At 39.4% G+C, this 21721-nt stretch overlaps 1 protein-coding gene across 1 annotated transcript in view; it reads left to right on the top strand.

Moving 5' to 3' along the window:
- Nucleotides 1-21189, top strand: part of LOC141789115 (uncharacterized) — a 114165-nt gene extending 92976 nt beyond the window's left edge. Inside the window, exons 4-5 of the mRNA XM_074668426.1 lie at nucleotides 2514-2719; nucleotides 17637-21189. Coding sequence (XP_074524527.1) covers nucleotides 2514-2719; nucleotides 17637-17859 — 429 coding nt within the window. The 3' untranslated portion in view covers nucleotides 17860-21189. The remainder of the gene's footprint in view (nucleotides 1-2513; nucleotides 2720-17636) is intronic.
- The last annotated feature ends 532 nt before the right edge of the window (nucleotides 21190-21721 follow it).

The raw sequence follows: 21721 nt of genomic DNA, 5'->3' as shown, positions 1-21721 counted from the left end.
GTACAGTCACTGGAGTTTTACCCAACACTGCCTCTGCTGAAGTTGCAAACACACTTCACAGTTTTGTGGCACAGAGAAGGTCACTGTGAAGGAAAGCCCCATGATATAAATAATTTTAAGACCAAGTGATGGACTGTTTGTTGTTGAATGCAGAGTTAAATAGCAAGTTAATGAGACAGTTGGATCAAATAGAAGTTCAGATTTCACAAATCACAACATGTTTCTGTGGTTGACAAACAGCTTATCCATCTGATAAAAATCAATCATAACAATTCAAAAGTTCAATAAATAGACAGATGCAACACAGAAAAGCAAGGATACACTTTCAGCTAGAACAGGCAGTTTCACCGTGTTTTCTCCTGAGTGCACTTATAGATGGATGACACATCTTTACCTTGTCTTCTAGAACAAAAGTGAAGCCAAAATGCCCATGTGACAGACGTTTAACTCTTCAATGGGTCACATCATTTGGCTGCCAAACACACTTTTTTTATACTACCAGGTCACAGTGCGATATTTATGCCACAGAGGTGCCACGTTTGGGGAAAGTAGCTGAGGCACAACAGCAGCAAGACAGGAACACTGTTAACCAGTATTAATTTAGTTGAAAAAAAAAACATGGCAAGTATCCATTAGCCATTCATTTTTCCATGACAAAGACAAGACAAGACAATGACTGCTAATAAAAGCTCTAAAGTTTGTAGCGTATTTCATGATAGTGAAAGTCCTAGAAATGTAGGAACATAGGGAAGACCTTGCTTGGTTGAGGCCATGCATCTGTTTCAATTTCAGTGATGATTTTAAACCTAAGGTGAATAAATGGCAAACCACAACATTTGACTTTTTTGAAGCTACCACAGTTCCATGTCTCTAGCTCTATTTATCCTAGTTTGGCATCTATTAGCCATATTTAGTGAGACTGTCCAACGTCACTGCAGGTGTAATGTAAGAGCCGTTGTAAACTTGCAATACAGTCTTTTTGTTGTTTGTGTTGTTAGTCCACAGCACTTTGCCACAGATGTTGCGTGGGGAACATTCTTCCAAAACTCCACTTTGTCTGTAATGACCCTTCCTTATCCCTGTGGATTAGCAACGACAGCACAGCGGCGAAATTGAGGAAGCCAAAATTTTGCCGCTGAAATACTACACAAGCTTAAGTTTTCAAGAAAGAGAAATTCAGGTTCAAACACTTGTTAAAGGGCAACTCCGTTTTTTTGACACCTGGACCTTATTTATAGGTGTGTGCATGCTCATATACTCACTCAGACAAACATCGTGCAGCTCGGAGTCCTTCAGAAGTTATTTAGATCCACGCAATTACACGGGGCCACGGCAAGGGAGCTTCATAATCTCTGCAAAATCGCTCATTTCAGCTATATTTTTTCATCCATCGCTATCCATTGTTATCACAAACACACTCCTCTTCTGTTGCCATAGGCAAACATTGTCCACAAACGCACCACCAGTTCGCATTGAGTCATTGACGTGCTCCTGTTTGTTGTTCTCCAGCCAGCTCTTCGTCTCTCTCCCTCTGCATCCTTCTTTCATGGAGCTCCTCATCCGTGTACTCAGGCTCAAACCAGCAAGGACAACCGTCAAACTCGAAGTCGTAGTCTGAAGACGGTAGATGAGCTGACTTTATGATAACACTGGCAATGGATGAAAAAATATAGCCGAAATGAGCGATTTTGCAGAGATTATGTCCCGCGCTGAAGCTCCCTTGCTGTGGCCCCCGCTAAGTGCGTCAAAAATCGGTTGGATCTAAATAACTTCTGAAGGACTCCTAGCTGCACGATGTTTGTCTGAGTGAGTATATGAGCATGCACACACCTATAAATAAGGTCCAGGTGTCAAAAAAACGGAGTTGCCCTTTAAAACCTCAAAAAAACAGTCTCAACTGCAACATAAATGAATTGAAGGAAAAACTGAAAATTAAACAAACTTGACTGAATCAATGTGACTGAAATGTCTCAGGTGTTTTTATCAAAAGATAAACTGAATGTGCCCTGATTTATCTGCTTTGCAGGGTTAAACACCCTCTACTTTCTTCCGCATCTAGTGTCCAAACAGGACTGTTATGAAAAAGTTTTATGAATCCTGTGTTAGCTAAGTGTACTCTTTGCTACTTTGGTCGGGAATGACGTATTTTGTCAAAAGAACTGTCAGTTTTGAAGTTACACCCCATTTTAAAATAAACTTCTCTTAGAAATGAACATTGATACAAAAAGTATGAAAAGAAAACTCTATTGGAGATGTATTTAAATTTTAAAGTGTGACTCATACACCATCTGCTAACATGGAGGGGGCGGTTTTATCAAGTGTCTTGCAGTCAATCAGCAAGGGAAGCTCCAAATGTTTTGGTTTCACTTTTAGGCAACTGTAACATAATTTTGGGCATTCTCTTCACCCATTAAACTCAGCTGCAATTTTAACTAAATAAACAATCCTCACCTGTGTAGCTTTAGTTTTTTAATGTTACAGTTAATCATTCCTCTCCTCTGTCTCTTGTCCAGTACCAGCTCCAGAGGATCTCTCCGTGGCGCTTGGTGAGCTTCCAGTGGCAGACGTGGCTCGTGCTCCTCACTGCATTAGCTTTGCTGGGTCTGGTGCCGTATGTTGTTTACCGCATGATGACTGCCTTCACCAACCCTCCTCCTCCCATCACCTTTAAAGTGGCAGCAGCCTCTTTCGGTCTGCTGACAGAGATCCTACTGATCAAGTGAGTGTTTTACTGTGTTTTTTTTTAACCTTTCTTTGTCTGTACTTCTTAGTTTTGAAGTGTCTTTGGTCTGAACTTCACATAACATTGAGAACACAATGAGAAGATTCAAGATTAAAGTAAGACAGATTTGTTCTCATCAGCTAAATACAAACCATATTTTCATTTTTTATGTGGGTTTCAAAACAAGGAGTGTCATCAAAATAATCATCTTTGAAAACATGCCCCTGACCCCTCCCCACCTCCACCTCTCTTGTTTTCACTTAGTCTTATTTCCCATTTTGATATTGCTAATTGGAATGATGCCTGCGGTACTGTAAACCATTAGTAAATGAACAGTCTGTTTTTATCAACATCTAGCTTGTAAATAATGCATTAGATGGCTGGCATAAACAATATCTACTCTGTGATTAAAAAGCAGCATACGGTGGATAGTGTAATCAGATTACTAGTACAGGTTATGTAATCTGTAATTGCTTAGAGTAGTAATTCAAATCAGGCTGCAGTTCTGTAAAAAGATACTGAGAGTGTAAATAAAACCCAGTGAAAGTGACTTTAACGAACAAAACGCTGGGATTTGGACAAACACCCTTGCTCTATAAAAACTTATAATAAAACAGAGCAGAAGTAGCTGTGATGTAACCCTCCAATCACTCCAAACAGCTTTTTGTGCCAGTAGCTAAATTAAAACTTTGTGTTGTACATGCGCCCTCCTCGAGTATTTGTCTAACGTCAAATAAGAGAGGCTGTTTGTAATTAACTCAACAAGGCTCGTAACTTTTCCCCCATTAACTGCCATTGCAAGGAATGCAGCTAGTGAACTGGTAATTAATAAATATGGTTGCACTGGTAATGTGCTTCTGCATCATTATGTTGTTGAAGCCCTACTCCGTGCGACTAATGAGCTGTAATTTTATGACGGGAAATTGGTTTGTTTACAACACGTTCAGCTGCATCAGACGAGCATTCTTGGCAGATCTCGGCTGCAGGTATTTGACCTTTGTTTAGAGCTGAAAGATGTTGTCATGCTATTGGTTGTACAGTAAAAACAGTAACACTGCGCTAATGTGCTTTTAAAAATAATTTGTTTGTATTTATGTTGCTTTGAATCTTTGAAACTCAAGTCATGAATAAGAACAGTAAAACACTCAAAGATTGTAGGCTACATATTGGATGGATTAACAGGAGTCCTTGCATGCTACACTGTAAACCCCAAAGTTCACATTATGATTTCTGAGTAGATTTAACTTTTGTTACTGTTTGAATAAGCACAACTTAAAATCATTAGTTTGTGACTGCGTTTTGTAACCGTGAGTGAGGAGGGGACGCAGTCGATATGAGACCCTGCTGTACTTCTAGACATACAGCAGTGGCACAGGTTCTCTGTGCTCCACATGACACAGACTGTTTGTCTGTGCGTCACAGCATGGACCAGTTGTCTGTGTTACTTGTGGCATTGATCAGCTTTCTATGCTCTACATGGTGTGGACTGACTGTGTCAAAAATAAATAAATATATCTTTACACTTAATTTTAAGATTGTCCAAATAGCATGATAGCCCAGTCAAAAATTTAATTTATTAATATATTAACTATTAGGCGCACACTGCAAAAGTCAGTAGGTACAAAACCCTGTGCCATGGAGCACAGACCACTAGTCAGTGCCGTGGGGCTCAGATAACCTTTTTGTTGTGACGGCGTTTGTAACCATGAGTGAGGAGGGAACGCTGTGGATATGAGACCCAGCTGTACTTTAAAATGTTATTTAATTTGGTTGTTCAGACCTACTTAATTTTTTTTATTATTACGTTTACATAATTCATAAGGCAAATACATTTTGAGTCAGGCCAACTTATTATGTTCTACAGTGATATGCAACATTTTTTTTAACATTACTTAATATTTAAATATTTAAAATAATAAGCATCAGGTTTGTTTTATTAAAGCCAGTCAGTAGAATGATTTTCCATAATCATAACTTAAGATGAGTTGAGTTAAATGAAATTATTTAATTACCAAGTTTTTTTAAGGTAACGCGTTTACAAGCATTTTTCAAGTAAACTCAACTTATTCAGGTTTACAGTGCAGAATTACAGTTAATATATGTTGAAGTATTAAGTCACATTAATATTAAAAAGGGGTACATGTCAAAAATAACTCTTCTTGTTTTGTCCTTGCGAATACTCACTCCTGAGTAGAGATTTCATGTTTTTAACCCATGGCGTATGGCGTGTACTCGTAAACCCTTTGATGCGAAAACCAATTGTTGTATCCTGTTTTGTGTGCCATAGTGAACTCCAATCAAAGCTACAGCTCATGACCTCTCAATAGAAAGTTGTCGTGTGTTTGATGTTCAACACAAACAAACTTAACACTGTTGTGAAACAGGGTTGATGTTGTTTAAAATCAAGTGACTGAAGAAAAGCTTTGTCGAGCCATAGCAGCAACACCCTCAGTTTTAGGCCATGTTGTGGAGAGACAACCAAAACAGACTGAAAAAAGACAATGCTGATGAGACACATTTAGGCAGCTCTGTCTACCCCACCCCCCGGAAAGTTCAGGTGAATAAAACTTCAGCAGGAACATTTTCCTTGACTTTTTTCCTCATAAAGCGGAGTGGTGCTCACAAAAAGTCACCATTTTTGCAACAGTGTAGAATGGTGACAGACAAACTGAACTGTTCTTATACATGGTGTCCTTCATGCTATTCTTGGTAACACTTCACTTTAGAGGTCTGCAAATTTCATCACACTTAGGTAATAATTAGACAAAGTTCATATATATATATATATATATATATATATATATATATATATATATATATATATATATATTATTATTATTATTATTATTATTTATTTATTTATTTATTTTTAATTATAATTTTTTTTCTATAAATGGTGTTTTAGGAATCTCATTTTAGCTTCTGTCTAAAACATTTCCTTTTCACTGCTGTCTCGTTCAGGCGCTCCACTCTCATTGGCCAGCCATCCCGTGAAGGCCATTTTTAGCAGTTTACAGACAGATTTGAGGATTTCTACAACATATGAATATGTAGACTTTTGAAAATCTGCTCTTGTCTAGTCTGAACATCCAGTATTGGCACTAAATAAGTATTTGTTGGCTTGGCGCATTAATAACACCATTGTTGTCCCATACCTAATTCATTCTCATATTTATTCAAATGTTATCCTGGTTTTGTATGACAGCTTTTTGTCCCATGGCACCAGTGTTAAAATTTGTTGAATTCATGGATTTTATATATATATATATATATATATATATATATATATATATATATATATATATATATATATGTATATGTATATTTCTTTTTTCTCTCTTATTATTGTAAAAAACAAATCATGTCTGGACATTTTACAATACTGTTCTTGCTTTAAGTTAAGTTATCTGTGTTATAAAAGTTGAATACAGCCCATATCATCAGAGGTGTCCCACAGCCGTTAACAGGTTTTCTGACGCTCACATTGTCACTGGTACAATGGGGAGGTTGGTGGGTGCCCTTATTAACATTGTTGGACCCTGCGGACCCATGCCCCATGGTGCTTGTGCTGCCTGGGATGTGCCAGCCTCCTGCTGCCCCCTGTCAGGGTGCATCTCAGTCACCCCTCAGCCTGGGGGAGGAAGTCCTCATAAGGAGCAACCCCCCCAGGTCTCTCACCCAACACACAGCCGTTGTGTTTGCAGCAGGGATGAGACGGAGATGACCGAGTGTTTCAGGAATCAGCCGTTCAGAAGGAGCTTTTATCGTGTTAGATCTGTGTTGTGTACTCACATGTTCGTTTGCACCAGCTCTTGAAATGGCAACATGTAAAAATGCCAGTTTGTTGGCAGGGGGGCTGAAGCTTTTTGCTACCTGCCTTTGTTACCTGTAGTCAGTTGCTATGGCGACAACACTTCAAACACAAGTTTAGTTTGCAACAAAGCAATTAAAAAGTTTTTGTTTTATAGTCCTGATGAAAAGTGTTGGCTGAGAACGAATCTTTTCAGCATAATGAGAAGTTATGTTCATGTATTTAATTAGTGCGAAAGCTTGTATCTTTTCTTCTGTTCCTCTAAAGGATGAAGTTACCAATAATCTACACTTATTCTTTTCTCTTATTGTTAACCAAACTAATGCAAACACCTACATTCAACTGATGTCTGAATAGGAAAAAACACATCAGTCCTCAGTGAATTACAGCTCTATTGTTGTCAGAAAACTTTTGGAAACACATCAGTGAGAAACTCTGATGCACTGAGTAACATATTGCTGTTCTTCAGTTTCACTCAAATATCACTGAAGTAAGAATAGAATAGAATAGAATAGAAAATACTTTATTTTAAGAGTAGGCCCAATCAAAACTTTTGTTTCACTGCTTTAAGTTGTGCTTGATTTACCTGCAGCAAGTGTTTGGTACACGACTCTTGACTACAATAAGGATGTTGTCTCTGTGATGTCACTCATTTGTTTCTGATAAGGAGTTTTAAAGCCTGTCATCAACAGAGGACATACTGGAAACACTGAACTGAGCCTAGCCTTGTTTAAGTTAGGTTGAGGTAAAGAGACAGTTTAGCTTCTGTGCTGACAGCTACAGGATACCCATCTGTCAGTCAAGACAGCCATGTCCTTATATGAGCAAAACTCATGAGTGTAATAACATTAAAAAAATGATAAGTTATGAAAAATATGGTTTCAAGTAAATCTGCTTCTCACAGCTGGATTCAACCCTTTCCTGTGTCATTATGTAAAACAAAGAAAATATTTATTAAACAGAAACATCACTTTGGTCTTTATGGCACATTACAGCAGAAGAGACCATGAGCGACTTGTTTTAGCATTTCTGTAGAGATATTTCTTAAGTTTGTCACAGCTTCTGTATTAGGTGTTAGATTTGGACCTGGTGCTACAGAAACAGCCCAGATTCACAATATTCATTGTTGTGACTTTGATGAATAATAAATTTGTCTGTTTAAAGGAAGCAAAATTAGATTCATATCTCCCTTAATTTGTCTTACCCATGAATATTACTGACAAAGAGGTATAACTTTGTCTATAGAGGGCAGAAAAATTAATAAAAACTAAAAATCCCTTACAGGGGCTTAAACCAAACAGGTTGAATGTAAAAAATAAGTTTGCATGAAAAGCAAAAATATGCAATGCATTTACATGAGTACAGACCCAAATACATAAACCATTAGCTTATATGCCAAGGACTTAGCTTTAAATATTCATCTAATCGATAATAAGAAGAAGATAATAGTTTGGCTAAGATGGAATTCTTACTTAATTTATAGCTTAATAATTAATTTTTGCTGTATTTATAGATACACACACTCACCTGCCACTTCATTAGGTACACCTTGCTAGTACCAGGTTGGACCCCCTTTTGCTTTCAGAACTGCCTTAATCCTTGGTGGCAGAGATTTAACAAGGTACTGGAAACATTCCTCAGAGAGTTTGGTTCATATTGACATGATAGCATCACACAGTTGCTGCAGATTTGTCGGCTGAACATCCATGATGAGAATCTCCCGTTCCACCACATCCCAAAGGTGCTCTATTGGATTGAGATCTGGGGACTGTGGAGGACATTTGAGTACAGGGAACTCATTGTCATGCTTAAGAAACCAGTCTGAGATGATTCCAGCTTTATGACATGGAGCGTTATCCTGCTGGAAGTAGCCATCAGAAGATGGGTACACTGTGCTCATAAAGGGATGGACATGGTCAGCAACAATACTCAGGTAGGCTGTGGACTTTAAACCATGCTCAGTTGGTACTAAGGGACCCAAAGTGAGCCAAGAAAATATCCCCCACACCATTACACCACCAGCAGCAGCCTGAACCGTTGATACAAGGCAGGATGGATCCATGCTTTCATGTTGTTGACGGCAAATTCTGACCCTACCATCTGAATGTGGAGCAGAAATCCAGACTCATCAGACCAGGAAACGTTTTTTTCAATTTTCTATTGTCCAGTTTTGGTGTTACTGTGTGAATTGTAGCCTCAGTTTCCTGTTCTTAGCTGACAGGAGGGTCACCTGGTGTGGTCTTCTGCTGCTGTAGCCCATCTGCCTCAAGGTTGGACGTGTTGTGTGTTCAGAGATGCTCTTCTGCAGACCTCTGTTGTAACCAGTGGTTATTTGAGTTACTGTTGCCTTTCTATCAGCTCCAACCAGTCTGTCCATTCTCCTCTGACCTCTGGCATCAACAAGGCATTTTGGCCCACAGAACTGCTGCTCACTGGATATTTTCTGTTTTTGGGACCATTCTCTGTAAACCCTAGAGATGGTTGTGGGTTAAAATCCCAGTAGATCAGCAGTTTCTGAAATACTCAGACCAGCCCATCTGGCACCAACGACCATGCCATGTTCAAAGTCCCTAAATCACCTTTCTTCTCTGTTCTGATGCTCGCTTTGAACTGCAGCAGATCGTCTTGACCATGTCCACATACCTAAATGCATTGAGTTGCTGCCATGTGATTGGCTGATTAGAAATTTGTGTTAACAAGCAGTTGGACAGGCGTGCCTAATAAAGTGGCTGGTATTTACAGATTAAAACATTTTTAGGGATACTGCTTTATTCATAATGAATGACCAAAATGTGCATACATGAGCTTTAAGTTTGACTGTGAACAATAACAACACATGGAAGAAAGTTTCTTGTCCCAGATTGATCATTTTACACTTTCAGCACTGTGAGCACTGTTGTATTTAGCTGATTTTGAAAAAGGTGAAAGACAATCTAAGGTGTCTTGCCTTTATGAAGTCAACAGATCATGAGAAAATCAAAGATTAAAAAGAAAAGTGAGAAGCTAATGGCTTTGGTTTGAGTGCTAATGTAACAAACAACTCACTGGATTGTCTTTGAATTTTAACATGTATCATTTGTTCTTCTTTACAGAATCTTCCTTTAATATAATCTCTCTCGTTCTGATCGCTTTGCCCTCTCCCTTCCTTTTGACATTTCAAACCTCTAAAATAATCTGTTTTTATGCCCTCATCCTGTGCTGCAGGTCTGTTATTGGACACATTCACAAAGTCACATGACATTTGTCAGGCTTGAACTGCCTTTCAGAGCGCTGTCACACAATATGCGCCCTCTCCTTCCTTTACTGTCATGGCGAGCGTTGGGGCGCTGAGACAGTGGCCTGACCACGCAGCTCTGCTCTGTGAATTTTTATATGCCACTGCCTGGAGGTTAGAAACTCTAATTATGCCGTGTTAGATTTATTAAAATAGATTATGGAAATGTTAATTAAGTCATTAATTACATTATTTAAGCAGCATTGACAGATAAGGGAGTGTGTGTGTATGCGTACGAGTGTGTGCGGGGGGGTGTCGAGCTCCCTGGGTGGTTTAAAAGGATGTGATTGGTGACAGGGGACACTGTGGAGATGGCGTCTAACCGCTAGCGCTGACATGATACAAAGTGGCCTACACTGCTCCCTCACCTCACGCTACTGTCTGCAGCAGTTTGCAGAGCTGCCTGAGGACGAAGGGCTCATCGCCCTCTTGCAGATATAAGTGTACACAAGGCAGCTAATATGCTTTTTTTGATGTTACAGCGACACATAAGTTGACCAAATTTGGAGACAGGGAGAGGACATTGTCCTGAGTGCACACGTTGTGCATTCTGCTTTACACTTTCCCCCGTTTGAGCGTTTGGATGCAGCATTTGCTGTGACATTTAAAGCAAGGGCCTCAAAGCATATTTCCAAGCTGCTCTAAAGGAAAACACAACAGCACCATTGTGAGATGAATTACCCTGGAGTTGATACTATGGACTCTCTTATCTGCTGACAGTTTAGTTACCACGAAGCACGAGAAATGTGTTTTCCAATTCTCTCAGAATTGAGCTTTTCTTTGTCCCATCAAACCTATATTAAGGGAGGGAAAATTGCTCTGATCACACTTGATAAGGAGCAAATGATAGATGTTGTAAACAAGCAGAATGCTTCAATTCTGATCTGAGGCATTGATTTGCCTCAGAAGCCAATTACGATGTGGACTGAAGTTCTGCGTTCAGCCAGTCTGCAGGGAGAGGGTTTCTTTTCTCTTTCATGTCCAGAGTATTACTCTGAACAAAACAATTCTGAGGGGGCGTGGACTGCTAAATTAGAATATATCGCTAACTGTTGCTGTTTGAAATAATGAGCAACAGTCTTGATTCTTCAGGTCCTCAGGTTGCCAGGCAGCACTTGAAGGTGTCCTCTTTGATATTAATTGGCTTCTGATTGTAGGAGATGATACAGTTCAAGGCTGTACGACCATCTCAGAGTCAAGCTATCCTGATTAGCTCCATCAGCCACATGACGCTCAGGATGACTAATAACTGCTGTGATCATTAGTATGCACCAACATGGAGAATCACATGATAACACTTGGCCCCCAGTGAGACCAAAATGGGAACGTGATGACAGGAGATGAGATTCAACCAAACCCTGCAACACATGTTCAACAAAAGAGAGAGTGGAGACCCAGCTCCATCTCTCAGAAGAACACCATGTACACTGGTACAGATTATGTGATGCTGTTCCTAATAATGTCTATAATGTAGGATACACTTACCATTATGTCTGAAGCCATGCTCGCTCTAAGTGCAGTCAGTCTTTCCCTGAAGTGAAGGCTTTCAGGTGTCTCAAGGTTGTCTCCAGTGCGGAGCAGCTCACAACCCACAAAATAGTGGCACCACAGACCAGGGACCCCCTACCATTAGCGATGGGTACTGAATTAGGTACTTTTGTACCAAATTCTGTCAAAAGTAACAGGTACCAATTCTCAAAAAAATTGGCAGGTACCATGTTTAGGTACCATGTTTAGGTACCTGAATGCATCCTTGTGACTGTGAGGGAGTGGAAGAGTAGGTGATTTTCCATGCTGGACATGAACACAGCATTGCAAGTTTACATATTAAGGAATAAATATGTCATATTGAAAAAAAATATATATTAAACAAATTTATAATTTTTTACCACATAAACACAAAAAAGTACCCAAAATTGGTACCATTGAATACCAATACTGATTACCAGGTACCTGGTATCAGTGCAGTGTCGTTTCAAATGTGAAAAGTACCCATCCCTACCTATGGTAGGAAAACACTGTAAAGACAAAAAAAGGCAACCTGTGTGCACATATTACAGTTTTCTTAATTGATCTGCTGTCACCGATATCGTCCTTATTCTGACTAAGTCACCTCAGGGGTCTTTGAATTTATTTATTTGATCAGGGCAATGCAGTTTAACATAGTTTCATACAAGGTGTGAATCTGATGTCCTGCACAGAGTTTATAGCAAGTGCTGGTTTCCAACTCTTGTCCCTAGTTGGGCCTTTAACTAACTAGATCATAAAATGTACATTTAGCTGCAACACCAACAGTAAAATAAAACAAATAAATAAAAATAACCTAAAAAAAAACAAGCAAATTTTTTAAACCAGTTCAAACAGGAAATTAAAATCATGGCAGACTGTGAAAAAGAAATGTGGAAAAAATTCAAACATTTTCTGTTTGCATGGTTTTATATCAAATGTAATCCCTATTTTTACCTCGGCCGAGGAGGTTATGATTCTGGGAGAGTTTGTTTGTTTGTTTGTTTGTTTGTTTGTCAACAGCATAACTCAAACAGTAACAAATGGATCTTGATGAAATTTTCAGAAAGAAGTGACTAAATTTTGGATCCAGGATTGTTTTAAAGGATTCTTTATCATTGTGACGGTGAGGATTGAAGCGGCTGTTTTCACTATATGTGTATTTCATTTCCATGATAAATGGTTGGATTGCTTTGCAAAACAATACAAGACAAGGTCACCATAATTTCTGACAGATGTAAAAGTACGATCCAGATCCTGAAAATATTCTGGATACTAAGATCCAGAATATGAAGTATGTACTGAGTCATCATCATTTTCAACACTGTCAGGAAACAAATTATCGTACAAACCTGCAACTAACACCAAATTGTAGCAGACAGTCTGCTGAAAGGGAGTATAACATTAAAGTAGGACTAAAGTTTTGGTGACAATCACAATATGCTTGGGGAAGGTCTGTACTCTCTGAGTGCTTTTCTAGTTGTTTTTATTTTTAAAATAATAAAATAAATGTGTATCTATGCAAAATATTTTGATTTTAATGGCATTTTGCAACCCCCTACAGTGTTTCAGGATGCCGTCTTTGGGAACAACTGGTGTAAAGGTAGTGGAGGTTTCCATTTATGACCAAAAGAATCAGAATGTGGATTAAAGAGTCCAAAATGATTGATTCAGCCTGCAGTGATAAAGTCTAAAGCCTGAACGCATCAACAGGAGTCGGTGGTTCAGGGATCTGATTTGGACACCTCTTTTTTGAGGTTTTCCAGATGTGTCTAAATGGATGGAGGCCTGTAGGTAGACCCAGAGCCTGCTGGAGGGATTGAATATCTCATTAGGCCTGGGAGGACCTCAGAATCCCCCATGATGAGTGAGGAAATGCTGTAGAGGTGAGGGATGTCTGGGTCGATGCTTAACCTGCTGCCATCGTGACCCAACCCCTAACACAAGGAGCAAAGGGATGGATGGATGTTAGATACCACACACTGTTCTTTTCTGTTATTACTATCACATTCTATCTCAATTCTATTGGAAGCTGTTTTATTTCTTTATCTATTAAAGAAGCTGCTGTGGTACAAAGTGATGGATACTGTACTGAGGGTTAACTTATAATCAGCTGATTTTCTGTTTGAGCATTTTTTTTAAGAATCAAAATGAACTAATCGCAGAGATTGTGTGTATTTCTCCTGCTGTACATTTAATCAGTATCAGTATCTGCACAGTTTCCTTGAAGTAAACCCAAGGTGATGAGGTGTCTCTGGGTTTGACCTGTTTATATTTGTTTTTGGGGATGGGTTATAGAGACACACCCACAAAGATGCAGCTGATCAACACAATCCACCTCACTTTAGCTCCTGTTATTAGACATTGTTAGATCTCAGGTTTGTGATTTGGTCCTAGTGTAGACTCTCAAAGACCTCTACAGGACATTTTTTTGCAAGGCATGATGTTTTATTACTACTCTAATATTTATTGTTATTTATTAAAATGAGTTGTATGCTCTTGAGTCTTCCTCTTCAACATCGCCGATAGAATAACATGTGGAGCAACTCGAACCTCCTGACTGTTCAACAGACTGTGGTATAAAGTAACATCCTGGTCTTCTCAGAGTACATTCATGCACATATGAGACACATTAGCTAATAGGTTTGCAACAAATGTAGTTTCATACAAAGTGCTCAGAGCATTTGTTCAATGTCAGAGGATTTGATTTGATTTCCCTCCATATGTTCCCTGTAAGGACATGTTTGTAAGATCATTCTGATTCGTGTCAATGCAACCTTTGGGCTTTGTTCTCTGTACTATTCTTTATTTTCTTTGACATGACGCTCTGCGCTGGCGCAAAAGAATTAACATTGATTTATAAACGTGAATGCAAACTCACTCTGCCCTTGAGTTTCATCTGTTTTCTCCCGTCTGCTGGACTTCACTGTGTAGCTTAGTGTAAGTATATGAGTATGAGTGTTTCAAGACCCTGAAAGGTCATTTTTAAACATGATAAATTTGTGTTCAAGATCATGATTTTATTAAAGTGTAGTTAATTAGAAATATCTAAAATCAATCCATTTATAGAAAAAGGCACCCCCCCCCTGCTGGTTTGATCCATAAGTCATGATCCAACTGTGCTAGACCTTATACAGTCTATAGCAAGGACATAGATGTGAGGGTAAACAGGAGCAGGGGTTTTTAGGGGCATTTAGCATGCTTTCAAATTGTGATTTTATTAAAAATCACAAGTTATACCCTAGGGTGACCAAGCGTCCTCTTTTGCCCGGACATGTCCACTTTTTACGTCCTGTCCGGGGTGTCCGGGCGGGTTTAATAAATTCACGAAAATGTCCGGTGTTCACTGATTTTCATAGGACCATTACGCGCGTCCGTAAATTGACCGGCGCTTGCAAACAATACTATCATGCGCATCACTTACCAAGAGGCTGCCTTGTGGGCAGGTCTGCTCTGAGCGTGCACACACACGCATAGAGAGTAAGAAGATCAAAGAGAAGGCGAGAGAGAGAGACATAGACGGAGAGCGGAGAAGACGGGGCTGTTTAGACAGCGGAGCTGTATTGAACGGAAGATGCCTAAGCGTAAGTGCAGCTTCACAGATGAACTGCAAAAAAAGAAACCGTCATACCGTCCCGATCGGGACAAGTGGGAGGCGGAGTGAACCGTGTGCAAAGCTGGCACATATGTCTCAGTGTCCAATAAAGGTGCTGGAGATCTCAAAGCTCACATGGACACCGAAAAACATGACATGACAATGGCATTTCATACTGTAAAACACCACAACAGCTACAGGTCCATGGATTGCACCAGTGCCTTGCTAAAAAAAGACATTTCCTGACTCTGACTTTGCTAAAAAGTTTAGGAGTGCTGGCACCAATGCCCGGTACCTGGGAATCGGTACCAGTGCTCAACGGTACAAATTTTCGGTACTTTTTTGTAGTTATGTGGTAAAAAATTTCAATTTCTTTGACAATATTATATATATATTTTTCAATTTAACATATATATCCTTCAGTATATACCCTTGCAATGCTGTGTTCATGTCCATCATGGAAAATCGACTATTCTTTCACTTCCTCAAAGTCACAAGGATGTGTTCAGGTACCCAAACGTGGTACCTTTTGATTTTACATGAATCGGTACTCTGTACTTTTGACAGAATTCAGTCGGTACCTTTTGAAGTACCTGATTCGGTACCCATCTCTAGGTGTAATAGCCCCCCATTCTGTTGAAGTCACTCATGAAGCACTCAAAAAAATCCAGTACTGTGGTGTTTCCACAGACGGAAGTAATCAAGGGGCAGTGAAAATATTAAGAATATAAGAAGCCTGTCTGAATTTGTGCCTCGAGGCCAGTGCCGTTGTCCTCTTTTTTGGAAATCAAAATATGGTCACCCTATATACACACACTTCTGCAGCAGCATAAGGTATTAGCATGTTCTTAACGAGGAGGTTGAGTCATCTTGGTTGATAACTAACTAAGTCATGACTTGTTTGATGTTTGATACTGACAGCTGGAGCTCAGACCTGTGTGTATGTTGTGACAGTGAGTGAGTTGACAGTTTACCACCAAAATATCCATGGGTAGTAGGTAGTATTAATATACCAAAATCTAAATGACAGGATCAGAACAAAAATCTCTCCTCTCAGCAAAATACAGTGGTTTGAAAAAAAGAAAACAGTTTTCTTTTGTGAGAAAACAGATAAGTGTTTTTGAGTGATTAAAATATTACAAAGTAGTCGTTTGAATTATAAACAATCATAAAGTGATAACACTGGTTTGTAATTTTTAAACCATAGTTAGATGGTTAGGGCTCAGCATTTCATCATTTAGCATTTGCTTCCAGAAATGATCCCCCCCTTCCCCCATCTGACTAGTTGTTGTACTGAAATAACTAAAAATAATAATTATTTCCCTGATCGATATATTTGCGTCAATGCAAATTTTATGTCTTTGCAAACACTGCTTTTTACCTCTTTTATTTTCTGAAATATTTTGTATAGAAATTACTAAGTGTTGTTGTATTAAATACAAATCCTACATGTGGAAAAATAACAGTAGTTTAAATCTTTAGTAATATCACAGTATCTGGAGGAGCTGAGCCAGAGGCAGAATGAGCACGTCAAGTGAAATCAATCTGCATAGAAGAGTTAAGAGAGTTTAGCTCCTGTTTTTTGACGCCACAGGCTGTAGAGTCACCACCATTTAACCATTGACACCATTAGCTTCTGTTAGCATCATATTGGTAAAAATGTGGCTAAAACATTTGTTAGCTACATTATAAGCAGTGGTATCATTTAAGGCTGATTTATGCTTGATGCGTCCGTGGATTGTTACGTCATTTTCGCACAGATTCCCCCTCCCACGGTCCCTTTCACACGGAAAATTTGCACGCAAGATGGCGGGAGAACTGGAGAACCCCCTAGTGGTCGAAGTGCAGAAATATTGGCATCTGTTTGGCTCTTCACACAGAGCTCACCGTGATCACTGAGTGGTAAATAATTCATGGCGTGAAATTGTGGCCACTCTCGGCAGAGAAAAGAAATCCATTAAAAGAACTTGAAAAAATCTCCAGGACAGATTTGTCATGTTGTAAACAAAGGCAAACTTCTTCGACCCTTGTTTAGTACTCTGGTGGACGTATGTTTGTGATACACCGCCCCCTGCAGTTTGGGAATGGACACCGACAGATGCTGCGTGGGGTGTTAATAAGTATAAAAGCCTCATGTGTTCTCTTGTGCAGATCTCATGCCCCTGATTTCCGTGCTACACGTTTGTGAAGAAAGTGTAACACAGCCTTAAGACCACATTTGACACAACATACAACCCTTTCACACACTTGTAAAAATATTCATTGTTAAACCAATGAGTGATTCTGGTGACAGCTGGGGCGACTAAGTTAAGTGATAAGTTGACCATCATGACTCTGTCTAGCTTTGTGTGTCAGACGAAGGCAGGATGAAGATTTTTCTGTAACTTCTGGAACGTATTAGAAAATTGACAGCGCATTGATCCCATTGACCTTGTTCATTTGGATCTTTTGGTAGTGAAATTATTTTCCAAATTATCTCTGGTACCAAAAAGTTTGAGGAAAAGGTTTGAACTGAGAGCAGCAGCCTGGATCCTACTGAAGTTTTCCTCTAATTACGAGTCTCAGTTGATGGCAGGGAGGGACATAATAAGAGGATTATTATTTATACCAACACAGTTCATCGGGATTAGTCAAAGTGTGAATGAAGATAATTAGACTTTAATGAAGCCTGGAACAATGTGGCGTGAAGCAGTCAGACCTAATGTTTGTCCTCTGCTGCTGTTCTCAGGTGTCTGTCCAGCTACCTCAGCAGCCGCTACCAGCAGGCCGAGCTGATCTCCTTCACAGTCCGGCCGAGAGGCTCTGAAGAGGACGGATCAGGTCGGGGCCGCTGGGATCACTGTGAAGCCGCTTCAGCGACTGCATGTCATGCTTCATCTGCGGCCTCATACAGTGAAGTGGACGAAAGAAAAGTGGATGTGTTGAAGAGCGGGTGTCTAAGCTCTTTCTGAACCACTAACAGAGGGAGTCTCCAGAACACGGGGTGAGAGTAAATCCTTTGGGTATTATAGGTTTCTAACAGCTGTTCAAGATATCACATCAGTTTATCAGCGTGGCATTTATGAGATCTTGCACTTTAAAACCCATTTTCTAGGTGTCAAATATTCATATTTCCCTCTTTATCAAACGCTCGCACTTAACTCCGCAAATATATTCTCACATATTGTAAATTGATCGTAAGGCAGCTAATGCACGCAGCTTTCATGAGTGTGTTCAGGCTCAGAGAGAGGAAAAAAAGCCTGAAATCACTCTCTTTCCTTAATGATGTCCACACAGAGACAATGGGGCGCCGCTCTGATTAGTGTCACCTGTCCTTGTGCATCTCATCAGCTCCATTATGGCTCCGGCTCCCATGCTTCTTCTGCTAATTGAATAGCCTGTGAAGTGGTGACGAGCACGGGGGCGAGAGCAGCGTCTGTCCCGCTGCTGCTTCACAAATGAGAGTAAAGCTTCCCAGTGAGACGCTTCTGTAGCTCTTACAGCATAAACCATTATTGTACTGATAAAAAAAGGTGCTAACAAGTAGCCCTCATATTATATTACCGTCATAACATCAGCAGATTATGTTCATACATAACAGCTTTGAATTAGCTTCTGCTGTTTTCAAATGGATGTAATGCTACAGAAAACGTTTCTTTACTATCCGACAGAGCGCTCTTATCAGACGCAGCCATTTCTCATTTTCTTATATTTTGCACTTTTATAAGTCTAGTTGAAATATAGCCCGAGTTTAAGATCGGCAATTCAGAGGGGGAGACGGTTAATCGTTTTTATTTCAACAAATTTACACTCATCCATTTAGCTTCCTTATTGTGAGGCCTCAGTTAGCAGTTGTTAGCTTAGCTTAGCATCAAAACAAAGTAAAAGCAGCAATCTTTTCTTCCCTACAGACTTGTATGTGATATCACATCTGTTATTTCTCTATCAAACCTTATTTTCTTGCGTTATTTTGTAAATGCCAGTATTTTGTTCTCAATAGGAACTCTTCCACCCTACTACTAGAAATCAGCATCTCGTTGCTCAACAGATGCCTAGATTTAAATGTAGCCTGGTTTAAACGTGTGAGTGTAATGGCTGCTCATCAGTGGGCCACGCTGACGTCAGATGCATATGGGTCGCTGTGTTTGAAGCATCAGGCCATCTGGTAGCTAGCCTCGCAGAACCACATTGTTCGGTTTGATGCTCTGTGAGATTAGGATTACCAATCTTGTTGGTGGACAAAAATTATGTCTTAATTCAGAAGCTGCAGCCTTCAGAGGACTTCACAGATCAAAAAAGGCCAAACTGAATTACAACAGTTTGGTCTACCAAAGATTTCTTGCTTATGTTGTCAACCGATACTGCCCCACTGCCTTTTAATGGTAGCTAGCTGGCTAATGTTGCTGACTACTTTGCACTGCTAGCATCATGTCACTAATACAACCATCACCAGCCTTTCTAAAGCAATCCAAAGCAGTGATTACCAAACTAGGAAACTTGCACGCCTGGGGGTAAATGAAAAACTTGATTTGAAAACAGCCTGGTTACATTTTGAAAATTAGACACGGCAACAGTCTGACGTGCCTTCTCACATTGCCAAAAAGTCACATACATAGGCTGCTCTCTAGTGTTCAGCGAATTGCAATGTCAGAATGAATGCCTGTGCTGGACTCTCAGTGATTGGTTGAGTTGGTGTCACTTATGCCGGCTAACTGCCACAAACGAATAAATGGCTAAAATGGATAAATTGCCATTCCAGAGACATCAGCTGCTACCACTAGTAAATTTTTGTTTTTTTCAGAAGTGTATTAGTGATTCTCACTGAGAATGCTGGGAAATAAATCAATTTTGTAAGAAATATTACACTTTAAGATATTTTGTTTGGATGTTATACATGCTAAATGTGGCAGGCATGCAGACACGTTTCTTTTTCTAGCAGCTACAATGCTTGAAAGTAGGGGGCACATGGCTGGGGTCAAATGTCTGAAAGGGTATGGGCTGTGTAAAGTTTGGAAATCACCAATCTAAAAGATTAATGTGTTTGTTTTTACAACATTCAACAGCCAGTTATTGTGTTAAAACTAAATACGATCATCTAACAGTGCTATGAACCTTTTGTTTCAACTGAAAGACCAAAAATTTAAAGATAATTAGGCCATGAAAGAGACTCTTCCTGTATCCTCTGAAGCCTGGAAAAAGTTAGATGTATTCATCAGCCGCATTAGGATGAGCCTTCAAAATGGGACGGTCTTTAACCAACATATGGTTTAGAAAAACAAAGCTTATGCAGAAGTGCAAAACGCCGCAGTTCATCGGGTATGTGTTTGAGGCTGGCTGCAGAAAGACCAGAATACCATATACGCACCAATCCAAAATAAGCAGTAAAAACCTTTTTGCAGCCAGGCTCAAAAAATGGCTTGGGTCTGACGCGCTTATTTCGCCATCGGCAGTCACTGTACCGGCATAGTTTTTTCTAACTCAGCAGTTTAGAAGATACTAAGGTCGTAAGTTCGTCCAATCAGAGGCGCAGCTCATATGACTGACGGGCGTGGTAAGGAGGCCTAAAGCCCGCCAGTGGAGTCAGCATTTCCAATATGGCCCCCGCCAATGCTGGCTTTATTACTCTGCATCTCAGCTCAGTTTTCTTTTTTCCCAGAATGCTGCTGTGCTGATGTAGGTGTAACCATGTTACCAAGTCAGATCATCAATCTTTGGTAGTCGTCAATGTAAAGTAAGAAGTAGCGAGTCCTTTTGAACATCTCTGATCATAACAGTCTAAGTGAATCTGAAAAGTAACTAGTTACAGCATTGACTTAGTGCGTGACTTAGTGTGTGACAGTACTTTGGTCAGGGTGGACGTATGAATTAAGATCAACCTTAGGTCTTTGTGGTGTCACCAAAAAAAAATCACTGAATTTTGAATTTTCAGACCAGCAAGATTTGTCATATGGCAACACAATGAGGACAAAACTTTTACAGAGCTACAGAAGGTTCAGGAAGTTTACAGGGCCAGATTTCTACGGTTAGCTTTGCAATGATAAATATACAGCATTCAGTTATTTTTCTGCTTATGCAGCTTGCAGTTTACAGCTTATTGAGAAATATGTTGAGTTTTTTTGAGTTTTTGCATGTGCTTGAATAATTATCAGAAGAGAAAATATCAATGTTCAGCTTATGGTTGGAATTTAAACAATCAACCAGGAACCACTTTCATACACTGCCAAAAACTGAAATCTTATCAAGTGTTTTGTCTTATTTTAAGTCAAAATTGTCTTATTATATTCAATATGAGCCAAGTTCACCTGACCAGTAAAGAAAAAATATCTTGTTTCAAATTATTTTTTTAAAAAAAGGTTGAATTGCTTGAAGTAAATAAAAAAAAAATCTGGAACAAGAAAAGTTTGCACAAAAATTTGTTTGGAACTAGAATAAAGTCTTAATACAAGTTTTCTTTTCTCCTCTTCCATTGGCTGATTTTTTCAACTTGTCAAAAGCAATTCAGACCTCATTATTGTCTTGAAAGAACTTGAAACGACATTTTTCTGGACTGGTCTGGTGAGTGTGGCTCATATTGAGTCTAAAAAGACATTTTCTACTGAAAAGAAGACAAAATCCCTTGATACGATTTCAGGGTTTTTTTTGCAGCGTAGAAGCAAAAACCACTTTTTCCATTATTAAACCATCTATTGCTCTCTTTGACGTCAGTGTGAAAGTGTTATCTGAGCAACCCAACAGCTGTGGATTTTTAAAGTTGTATTAATACATTTATTATTATCAATAACATGAATGTAATCCATTTTTAAACTGTCCTGTTTATCCTTTCATACTGAATAC

This window comes from Halichoeres trimaculatus, unplaced genomic scaffold (assembly GCF_033239565.1).
Source record: "Halichoeres trimaculatus isolate MK-OKI-2021-1 unplaced genomic scaffold, fHalTri1.1 fHalTri1_scaffold_4, whole genome shotgun sequence".
Taxonomy (NCBI): domain Eukaryota; kingdom Metazoa; phylum Chordata; class Actinopteri; order Labriformes; family Labridae; genus Halichoeres; species Halichoeres trimaculatus.
This window is presented reverse-complemented; position numbering and strand designations above follow the sequence as displayed.